At 36.4% G+C, this 12,091-nt stretch overlaps 1 protein-coding gene across 4 annotated transcripts in view; it reads left to right on the top strand.

The window, feature by feature from the left end:
• Nucleotides 1–12,091, top strand: part of USP34 (ubiquitin specific peptidase 34) — a 244,320-nt gene that overhangs the window by 74,624 nt on the left and 157,605 nt on the right. For all 4 annotated transcript variants that reach the window (XM_032352232.1, XM_032352230.1, XM_032352231.1 and 1 more), the window contains 3 exons: nucleotides 2,083–2,150; nucleotides 4,415–4,607; nucleotides 5,619–5,680. In XM_032352232.1, the coding sequence (XP_032208123.1) occupies nucleotides 2,083–2,150; nucleotides 4,415–4,607; nucleotides 5,619–5,680 (323 nt within the window). The remainder of the gene's footprint in view (nucleotides 1–2,082; nucleotides 2,151–4,414; nucleotides 4,608–5,618; nucleotides 5,681–12,091) is intronic.

Here is a 12,091-nt window from a genome sequence, read left to right as displayed (position 1 = left end):
AATCAGAATAGTTCATTTTTGCTTTATTTTTTTTTATTTTTTTGCCTAAGGAATCATATCTAGAAAAATATTGCTGAGGTTGATGTTCAAGGGATGCCTGTGTTTTTTTTTTTTTTGAGAAGTTTTAGATTTCACATTTAGTTCTTTAATCCAGTATGAATTTGTTTTTGTGTATGGTGTGAGAAAGTGGCCCATTGTCATTCTTCTGCATGTGGCTGTCCAGTTGTCACAACACTGTTTATTGATGAGACTTGTTTTTTCCTCATTATATGTTCTTGCTGCTTTTATTGTGGATTAATTGACCATATATTCATGCGTTCAGTTCTGCATTCTCTGTTGTCTTCCATTGATCTATGTGTTTGTTTTTGTGCCAGTATTACACTGTTTTGATTTCTAGAGTTTTGTAATAGAACTTTAAGTTTGGAATTGTGATGCCTCCTGCTTTCCTTTTCTTTTTAAAGATTTTTCTGGCTATTTGGGGTGTTTTGCGGTTCTGTACAAATTTCAGAATTATTTCTTCTGGTTCTGTGAGAAATGCTGTTGGTATTTGGATAGGGATCGAATTGGATTTGTAGATTGCTTATGACCATTTCGTTGGTATTAATTCCGTCTTCCAATTTATGAATGTGGACTCTTTCTTATTTGTGTCATTTTCAGTTTCTTTAATTAGTGTTTCATCGTTTTCAGGGTATAGGTCTTTCACCTCCTTGGTTACGTTTATTCCTAGGTATTTATTATTTTTGGTGCAATTATAAATGGCTTTTTAATAAAATTTATTTTTCTGCTGCTTTGTTAAGTGATACTGGTTTTAATGCTTCATTTTATTTTATTATTTTTTTTTTTTAAAGATTTTATTTATTTGACAGAGAGAAATCACAAGTAGACGGAGAGGCAGGCAGAGAGAGAGAGAGGGAAGCAGGCTCCCTGCTGAGCAGAGAGCCCGATGCGGGACTCGATCCCAGGACTCTGAGATCATGACCCGAGCTGAAGGCAGCGGCTTAACCCACTGAGCCACCCAGGCACCCTTAATGCTTCATTTTTAAAGATTTTATTTATTTATCCATTTGACAGAGAGAGAGAGATCACAAATAGGCAGAGAGGCAGGCATAGGGGGAGGGGGGAAGCAGGTTCTTTGATGAGCGGAGAGCCCAATGCGGGGCTCTATCCCAGGACTCTGAGATCTTGACCTGAGCCAAAGGTAGAGGCTTAACCCACTGAGCCACCCAGGCTCCCAGTGCTTCATTTTTAGTGTAACGACTTAGTTTTTTTGTACTGTTTAGGACCTTCTGATCAATATGAATTAAAGTTGTTTTTGTTGTATTCTGAAGGAGAAGTTTTTAACATTAGACCATTAGTATAGTGTTTGCTGTAAAACTTACATAGGTATTTTTGATTAGAGTGGAGCCATACATTTTTTATTTACAAATTTGTTTCTGTGTCCTTGCCTTTGGTAAGACTTAGTATTATAACCTGTTATTTGATAATTTGTGTAGGATCTTTGTTCTTACCTGATACTTAAGCCATTATTTATGAGACTAAAACTATGAAGTAAGCATATTTTGAAAAAATATAATTCTTAGGTTAGTACTTAAGAGTTTAATTCAGTAAATTGTTGATACTATAATCTATAAAATAGATTTCCTTTAGTTGGATATTGAAATGACTAGAAATCACAGGTAATTTGGTATTTTTTAGAAGGGAGAAAGATTTTTTATTAAAAACTAAGGTGATTTATTAAAAAGCTAATTTAACACTATGGTACTTGTGTTGCTTTCATAGGAAGAGGTATAGACTATCTTGTAGTAAGATGATATTACCAGGATAGGTAGATAGTACTCCCTTTTGAGCAAGAAGGTAACATTCGTGAGATTGATACTATGTATATTTCAAAATGTATATAGGTTACTCACCTGATTTGTGTGTAATCCTGTTTTTTAGTTTATTCTTTTTAAAATATGTAAAAATGTATATAGTTTTAAAACCAACAAAATATTTAGTGTTCTTGTTTGTAGTTACAGTAATGCGTATTATGTGTATTTCACATAATCATTATACATTAATGTCATATTTGTTTTTTTATAGATTAGAATATGGCTACATATCCCTGCTGTCATGCAGCACATTATCCCTTTTAGGACCTATGTTATTAGGTAAGTTTATAAAATCTTTTCCTCTTGATTAACAATGTACTACATTTAAATAGTTCTTAACATAGTGTAGAATTATGTTGTTAGAAAGTCTCTTGTACTGTACTCATGTCCTCTAGAGAAAATTTTAATTGACAGTTTGGTGTATAATATTTTTTATGCTCATGTAGGCTCATATTTAATGTTCACTTTAAAGCAATTTATGTTGGACCTTTTTTTCTTACAGGTTTTTTTTTTTTTTTTTTTTTTTTTAAGTAATACTAACACCCAGCATGGGGCTCAAACTCAAAACCACTACGTAGATCAAGAGTTGTATGTTCCAGCAACTGAACCAGCCAGATTCTTCTGGACCTTTTTTTTTTTCCTTTTACATGAATGTATAAAGAGGTTCACGGTGTTTACATGGCAGTTCACCTTATGCAGTCAACAAAGATATACAAGGATATTATGTTCTAGGCATTGGGGATATAGCAGAGAAGAAAAGATTTCTCTTTTTGAGCAGACTCTGTACAGGAATATAGGATGTAAGCTTTGAAGTTGGAAAGACTATGACATTAAAGAAAGTAGAAGCAGACTGTTGTGGAATATAATGTGTAGGGAGGAATAATTATGATATGAGGTTGGATAAGCAAGGGCAGGTTATTTTGGACGTTAAAGCCATTATAAAGAGTTTGGATTTAATTTTAGCAAAGGGATTCTATTCATTGCTTTTCATCAGGTGAGTCATGATGATTTTTAGCAGATGATTTCAGCTTTTAAATGTATCATAAATTGTAGGATTGTCAGAGTAGGAGCTGGGAGACCAGTTGAAAGGTTAGCTTAGTAGTCCTTGAAAGGAATGATGGTATGATGGTTACTGGTGCAGGGATTGCTTATGGTGATTTTGAAAATTGAATTGATGTAAGCGAAAATAAAGTGAATAGGATTGGTGATTCTGGGACTTAAAGGGGTGGGCATCACTTAAGCGCCCCACCTCAATTTCTCTTTTGTGCTGTATCATTAACGGAGATGTGAAAGATGTGAAAGACTGATCAGGAGAACTGATCAGAACTTTGAGACTTAATTTTGAGATGCCTGTGGAACATTTAAGTGGCACTGGTGAATTGGGAGTATAAGCATATAATTAAGAACAGTACCATTAATTGAGTTATCGGTATAAGGACAGCAGTTATTAAACACTTCATGGAAGTGAATGAGAGATTATCTGGGTAGAGAATCTAGAAGGTGAATAGAAGTATGTTGAGGATGGAATCTTTGTATCAGTTTGCTTTTGCTGAGTAAGAAAACCACCCCCAAATCTTAGTGACTTAAAATAACAGCCATTTATTATTTCTCACAGTTCTTGGGCTGACTAGTTCTTTTGTTTTGGGCTGACGTGGCTGGAACTGCATTCTCTAAAGATAGCACCTCACTCTTGTATCCTCTGGTTGACAGGTTGAGTGTTACTGGAAGTGGAGGCGAGTTCCTGTTCATCTTACAGTTGTCTAGTTGTTAGTTGGGGCATTAACCATGTCTCCCTCATCCAGCAACCTAACCTGGGTTCCTTTTCTTGGTGATGGAAGAGTTCCCATCAAGAAAGGGCAAGCTCAAAGGCATTTTAAACTTCTGTTTCTCTCACATCTTTTATTGTTCCATTGGTTGAATCAGCTTTCGTGGTAAAGCTCAGAATCAGGGAGTAGAGAAATAGATGACACCTTTTGATGGGAAGAGTGGTGAAGTTGTATTGCAAAGACCTATGTAAAATGATAGGAGTATTTTGGGGCCATTTTGCAATCCATTAACAAACCTCAAGGATGTTGAAAGGTTGGATAGAGGAGGAGGAACTAACCAAATAGAACATGCAGGACCTGAGGAAAACCAGTGGTTTGTGATATCTGGAAGCCAAATAAAAAATTTTTTTAAAAATATACACATTTAAAGAGGTTTGCTTATGTGGGGGGTAGATGTACTGTTACATATGAAAGCGGCCGGAGCTGTGTACATGACAGGTATGAGAATAAAAAGCTTCAGTGGAGGTACAGAGTCCAGTGTTAAATGACTTGGCTCTTGGCAGTTTCTGCTTCAGCAAAGGACATAGTGCCTCAGGTCACAATATTTGAAGCATCACTTAGGAATAATTTAAATTGGGAATGTTAATCCTAGGATGTCAGATTCTACTTTACTAAACATTTGGAGGTATGGAGCAAATGAATATTACTGAATTATTGAAGAGGTTTTAGGAGTATTTTGCAAGTTTTTATATATGTTTTATTTCTGAATCATTTAAGGTATTTATGCAAGCTCTCTGATCAGGAGTTAAGACAGAGTGCGGCTCGAAACATGGCTGACTTAATGTGGAGCACAGTGAAAGAACCATTGGATACAACATTATGCTTTGATAAAGAAAGCCTAGATCTTGCATTTAAGTACTTCATGTCACCGACTTTGACAATGAGATTGGCTGGACTAAGTCAGATAACGGTAGGCTATATTTATTTATTTTGAGTCATTTTTTAATTTGCCTTTCGCACTGTCATCATCATCGTCATCATAATACCTGCTATTTATGGAGCACTTATGTGAGGCTTTGTGCTAAGTATTTTACATGTTTTACTTTGTATGGTCCTGAAAATTTCAGTATTTTCCTTATTTTATTTTTAAAAGATTTTTAAAAAATAATTTATTTTGAGAGAGAGACAGAAAGAGCACAAGTTGGGGGAGGGGCATAGGGAGAAGCAGGCTCCCCACTGAGCAGGAAGCCTGATGCCGGGGAGATCCCAGCACCCTGGGATCATGACCTGAGCTGAAGGCAGACACTTAACCGACTGAACCACCCAAAAGCCCTGCAAGTAATGTTTTAAATAGAAACATGTATAGTAATACATATCTCATTTTGGGGATGAGATGGGGAGGAAGACGTGGTATCCATAAGTCTATATTCTTGCACGATAGCAATTTGCTAGAGCTAAGAAGTTAGCTGAATGCTTTAGAATGGATATGCTTTTTTTGGTATACCAGGGTCTCCATGAACTTTACTTCTTTGTAGTGTAGTTATTCTTGGAGTAACTAGATTTTACCCAGGTATTAGACTTTGTAAATGTAGAAAATATTTGACATTTTTCTGAAGTAAATCATAAATGAATTTATTGAAGAAGCCTTTCCTTAAATTTTATTTCTGTAGTTTGACTTACCACTTGCTTGCATTAGGTTTTTGTGTTTTTCCCTTATTTAGCTTTGTTTTCTTGATTTTTCATATGTACTTAGTGGAATAAAGCATGAGGTATTACTGGTAGGATGAAATTATTTTATTTTAATATGATAAAAGAAATGCCAGACTAATTGGTGAGTGTGTATGTGAATCTTTCTGTCTTACGTTTTATAATTTTGATCTGGTTATTGATTTTATATATATCAAACCATGTTTCTTAACAGTTGGTAACATAGCAGAAAAAACTTGTAAAAATACCTTTAATTTTTTTTCTCTAATTGTAGAATCAACTTCACACCTTCAATGATGTATGCAATAATGAATCCTTGGTATCAGACACAGAAACGTAAGTAGGAATATTAATTTAATATAAAGTGTATCATTTTATTGTGCAGCTGCTTATATGGTAAATAATAATTGTGACTATTAGGTTTGAAGTATTTACTAGAAATTCTTTGCCTTGTGGCTTCATTTGTATAGTTTTGAATAAACTGTCAGAACAGTATGTTGAACCATTTGTTTTTTAAAAGGTATACCAACACATAGTATTAGTGTCACAAAATGCAGAAGGGTACTATTTATAAGGGAAAATTTAGTAGTAAAGAATATGGTATTGGTAGTTTTCAGAAAGCACACTTGATGCCAATAATGTGAAGACCTTATTCAACACATTTTTGGGGGAAAAACCAAGTCAGTGATGTTCATGTTTAGAAAGAAGTAGTTGTTATAGCTTAGGGCTTTTCAGTATCTTGGAAATATTTATTTATTCCAGTATTCCATTTAGGTGTTTGTCCAGTGTAGAAATCCATTTTAAAATCTCATTTGGGTAGTAATAGCTTCTGCTTGGACAGAATTGTATAGTTTTAGGGTGTTAGAAAATTCATAATTGTATGAAAGAGTCGTATTTTTGCTTTATTCTACCTTTTGTGCATTGATTTTAATTCTGTCCTATGGAGTTAATCTCAGTTGAACCCAACCCTTTGTGAATGTGAAAGCCAAAGATGATATCTCTTTACGCTTTTGCATCTCCAGGCTGAGTTCTTATTCTTCCAGTATATGTTATGGTGTTTAGATATATTACCAGATCATTCTTTCATCTTTGGCAACATTCTTGATTCATGATCCCCTTAAAATATGTTGCCTAGAGTTGGTCATAGCTTTATAAATTCTGGGTCATATTGGAATACTATTTCCAGTAGTCAGGACATTACAGAGACTATATCCAGTATGTAAAACTACAGCTCTGGATTTCCCTTTTACTCCTTTAGTGCTGCCTCCTCCATAAGACTGCCTAAGAGAATGTTAAATTTGCCAGTACAGTAATTACCCCCCACCTCTGCCAAACAAAACAAAACAAAACAAAACAACCCTGGAATATCACTACAGTAACTTCACATGTCCAGGCTAGCTAGATCTTTATGTTGCTGAAACAGTGCATAGAGAGTAAGAAGGCATTCCATTGGGGGGAGAAAAAAAACCATGGGGTGTCTGTGTGGCTCAGTCTGTTAAGCATCTGCCTTCGATTCAGGTCAGTGATCTCAGGGTCCTGGGATTAAGTCCCGCATGCTCAGTAGGGGAGTCTGCTTCACCCTCTGTCCCCCATGCCCCCTCACCCCCGCTTGTGTGCATGTTCTCTCTCTTTCTGTCTCTCAAAGATAAATAAGATCTTTTTAAAAAAGTATAAGGAATGTGCATTCTAAAGACATGATAAAGGAAAGCGGGGGGAGAGTCCAAATTTTGAGAAACAGTGGATAGAGATAGTTCAAATTGGGAAGAGGAGCATTCTTACAAGGTGAGAAAATTATTGTTGCAGCCTATGAATTGTCTCTCTCCTTTTTAGCAGTTTTATTAAGGTATAAGTACTATATCTATCATAAAGTTTACCTGTTTTTATAGTGAATTTTAGGAAATTGACAGTTATATGAAAATCATCACAATCCAGTATGTATGTATGTATTTACTTATTTATTTGTTAGAGAGCGCCCACAAGCAGGGAGAATGGAAGGCAGAGGGAAAAGCAGGCTCTTCCTTGATCAAGGAGCCTGATGGTGGGACTTGATCCCAGGACCCTAGGATCCCAGGACCCTAGGATCATGACTTGAGCTGAAGGCAGACATTTAACTGACTGAGCCACCCAGGAGTTCTGCACAATCCAGCTTTAGAACATTTCCATTCCTTCAGTAAGATCCCCTTTGCCAATCTGTAGTCAGTTTCTAGTCTTACTCCCACTAATATACTTTCTCTCTATAGATTTACCCATTATGGACATTTCATATGGTTGGAATTATGATAGTTATCTTTTTCATTTAGTTTCTTTTCAGTTATTCTTTCATTATACTGTTTTTCTTGAGGCTCATTTATGCTGTGGAGTGAAGTAGTACTTCATTCCTTATTGCAAAATAGCATTACATTATGTAGGTACAACATTTTGTTTTTCCATTTACCAGTTCTTATCTATTTTGATTATTCCCACTCTGGTTCATATGAATAACGCTCCTTTGTTTTATTATTTTAAGGATTTATTTACTTTAGAGAGAGCTTGTGGCCCCTGTAGCAGGGGAAGGGACAAAGGGAGAGGGAGAGAATCTCAGGCAGACTTATCAATGAGCATAGAGCCTGAAGTGAGGCTCGAGCTTTTGACCCTAAGATCATGACCTAAACCAAAATCAAGAGTTGGACACTTAACTGATGAGCACCTGGGAGTCCCCTGAATAATGGTCCTTTAAACATTTGCGTACCTTTTTATGGAAATATGTTTTCATTTCTCTTGGTAAATAGGAGTGTAATGGCTGGTTTTTATGCTCATTTTGTGTCTCACTTAAAAAAAAATTATCAAAATGTTTTTTAGCATAGCTGCATCTTTTTACATTCCAACTAGTAATGTATGAGGGATCCAGTTTCTCCCCGTTCTCAGCAGCACTTGTTATCATCTGCGTTTTATTTATTTATTTATTTATTTATTTATTTGACAGACAGAGATCACAAGTAGGCAGAGAGGCAGGCAGAGAGAGAGAGAGAGAGAGAAGCAGGCTTCCTGCAGAGCAGAGAGCCCGATGCGGGGCTCGATCCCAGGACCCTGAGATCATGACCCGAGCCGAAGGCAGCAGCCCAAACCACTGAGCCACCCAGGCGCCCCAATCATCTGTGTTTTTGATTATAGCTATGCTAGTGGGTATAAAGTAGTATTTCATTATGGCTTTAATATGTATTTTCCTAATTAATGACATTGAACATCTTTTTATATGGTTATGTGCTGTTCTATTTTGTGTGTGGTTTTTCCTTTTTTTTTTTTTTTTTAAGTAAATTGCTTATGCACATTTTTGCCCAGTTTTAAATTAATTGTCTTTTTTATGGACTAGTGTAAGATCTGTAGTACAGAATGTTCATAGGTGCTTAAGAAGACTGTTTAGCTTTCCTCCCATCTTTCTGTGCTGCCACAGTGATGTACATGAATGTCCTGGCAGTTGCTCACAGCAGTATTAACAATGCCGAAAAGAGATGCAAATGCCAGGTTCTAATTAGGCCATGCTCCAAAGTCATCTTCTGGTTTCTTTTTCTTTTTCTTTTTTTTCTTTCTTTCTTTCTTTCTTTTTTTTTTTTTTTTTCTTCCATCTTCTGGTTTCTAACTGTGATGATGAAGCAGGTTTACATTGGTAAATTTTGAAATCACTGATAAGTACAGAGCTGGAAAAGTTGTTTTGAACCTCACAGGCAGGTTAAACAAATGTGGAGTAATCAGCTCCAGATTTGATATACAACTCAGAGCTCTAGAAAAATGGCAGAATAATCTGCTCCTTCCCACCAGTTTGGTTTCATTGTACTGACAACCTCAGCTGGCATCGTGGACCATGAAGAAGCAAGGTGAAAACACTGAGGAGGGAAAACCCTGGGGTTCTTTTTCTACAGATACAATACATATGTCAAAAAACATGCCTCTGTTGACTCTTGTGTTTCCCCCCTGGCAAAAAAAAATTTTTTTTTTGCTATTATTTTATAGAGTGTTCTGTATAGATGTAATGAGCTTTTAGTATTGTTTGCCCTCTATACTCTTGTTTTTCTGTCTAGTTCTGTTATTAAGAGTAGGTTATTGAAGTCTCCAATTCCATTTAATCCTCCTCATTTTGTGGTATCCGTATTTGTGAATTTGCCTGTTTGCTGCAATTTATTTCTAATCCCCAAATCATTACTTGTGTTGCTTTCACGGTCATTTGTGGACATGCTCAGAACAGTAAAAAATTTGAGTCTTTAAACATGCACATTCCCAACTGAAGTCAAACAAGGTAATGCTCTACTTTCTTGTTTTACTGCTGGTACAGTGGTGACCAGAAGATGGAAATGGTAGCAGGCAGTGCACTGTAGTGCAGGAAGCTCCACTTCTGAGGCCATTTGAGTAGAAAGTGAATCCCAACTCTAGGTTAGAGGGACAGCCTCAACCACATCACCTAAACACTTCTGAACCTCAGTTTGTAAGACAGAGAAAAAGGAAGATAAGTTGTTTTTTAGTGTAGCAACTTTATTTTTTGTATCCTGTTTTTAAAAGATTTTATTTATTTGACAGGAAAAGAGAGCATGCACATAAGTAAGGGAGAGGGAGAAACAGACTCCCATGGAGCAGGGAGTCCGATGTGGGGCTTGATTCCAGGACTCTGGGATCATGACCTGAGTGTAAGGCAGAAACTTAACCAACTGAACCACCCAGGCGCCCCATGCAACAACTTTATAGAATTGTCATGAGCAACAAAATTGACTGTATTGTCTTTATTTCTCTTCAGTTGTACGTATGTATGTGTGTATAATGGAATACAGTTGAAAAGAATGAAATCTTCCATTCATGACAACATGGATGGACCTTGAGGATGTTACAGTGAGATAAGTCACACAGAGAAAGATATATTTTGTAGGAACCTTATATGTGGGCATGAAAAACAACAAATCCAAGCTTGTAGTGATTGTCAGAGGTGGGGGTGGGGAGTGAGTGAAATGGTGAAAGGGCTCAAAAGTTGTAAATTTCTAGTTAAAATATAAATTGGGGTCGTAATGTATAGCATGTCAACTATAGTTAGTAATACTGTAATGCATAGTTGGAAGTTGCTAAGAGATTAGATCTTTTTTTTTTTTTTTTTAAAGATTTTATTTATTTATTTGACAGAGAGAGATCACAAGTAGGCAGAGAGGCAGGCAGAGAGAGAGGAAGGGAAGCAGGCTCCCTGCTGAGCAGAGAGCCCGATGCGGGACTCGATCCCAGCACCCTGAGATCATGACCTGAGCCAAAGGCAGCGGCTTAACCCACTGAGCCACCCAGGCGCCCAAGAGATTAGATCTTAAAGGTTCTTATTCTCACAAGAAAAAGAAATTTGTAACTTCATAATGATGTTAACTAGAGTTAGTGCGGTGATCATTTCATAATATATACAGATATTGATCATTGTTGTATGCCTGAACTGATAAAATGTTATATGTCATGGTCTCTGATGGCATTTTTACATAAGGGGAAATAGCCTCCCTTGCATTACCCTTAATGAAATGGGAGCTTCAAGATAAATTTTAGTTCTGTGAAGTGCATGTCTTTAAATTAGTTTCGCATATGGATTGTGTACCTAGATCATGTATGTTTTTCATTTAATCAAACCTGCAGTCTTCCAGTCAAAGGTAAATGGCAAGTCACATTCTTGTACTGAGTCATGGTCCTAAAGAGAATCCACTTTAGGATGCAGTTGATGTTAATGATGCGTTCTTTTTACACATTTAAAGGAGCAGGTGAGAATAGTTTGAAAAAGGATTCAAGAGTTCAGTATTGGCTAATTTAGTGTAGTGGCTTTTTATAGTAAAACTGCTGCAGCGAGTAGCAAGAATTGGCTGTATTTTTCTCCCTTCATTCTGTTACTTTTTGTTTTCATGTATTTGGGGACTTTTTTTCCCCCTTAGATCCATACATGTAATTGTTATGTTCATGATCCTTTCATCCATTTATCAGTAAAAAAAATCCCACTTTGTCTCTTTGAAACATTTTTTGGCTTTAAGTTTATTTTGTCTGATGTTACTATAGCCACTGCAACTTTATTGTTTTCATGGTATATCTTTTTCCACTCTTATTTTCCCCCCATTGTCTTACTTTCAACCTGTTTGTGTTTTGGATCTAAAGCCTGCCGCGTATTTATTTATTTATTTATTTAAAAAGCTTGTCATTTAGAGGCAGGATTTAAAAACCAAATCCTGGGGTGCCCTGGTGGCTCAGTGAGTTAAGCCTCTGCCTTCGGCTCAGGTCATGATCTCGGGGTCCTGGGATCGAGCCCCGCATTGGGCTCTCTGCTCAGTGGGGAGCCTGCTTCCCTCTCTCTCTGCCTGGCCTCTCTGCCTACTTGTGATCTCTGTCAAATAAATAAATAAAATCTTAAAAAAAAATAAAAATAAAAACCAAATCCTATAATCTCTCTCTCTCTCTCTCTCTCTCTCTCTTTTTTTTTTAAGTAGGCTCCACACACAGTGTGGGGCTTGAACTCAGAACCCTGAGATCAAGAGTTGTGTGCTTTACTCCTGAACCAGCTAGGCATCTTCATCTCTGCCTTTTGATTGGAGTATTTAATCCATTTATTTTTAATGTCATTCTGTATTTGGATTTACATCTGCCATTTTGCTGTTTTCTGTATGCCACCTTTTTTGTTTTTCTGTTTCTCCTTTACTGCTTTTATCCTAGTATACCATTTTAATTCCATTGTTTTTTTTTTAATACTTGAAAAATTATTTTCTTGGTGACTTC

Source organism: Mustela erminea, chromosome 7 (assembly GCF_009829155.1).
Source record: "Mustela erminea isolate mMusErm1 chromosome 7, mMusErm1.Pri, whole genome shotgun sequence".
Taxonomy (NCBI): Eukaryota; Metazoa; Chordata; class Mammalia; order Carnivora; family Mustelidae; genus Mustela; species Mustela erminea.
This window is presented reverse-complemented; position numbering and strand designations above follow the sequence as displayed.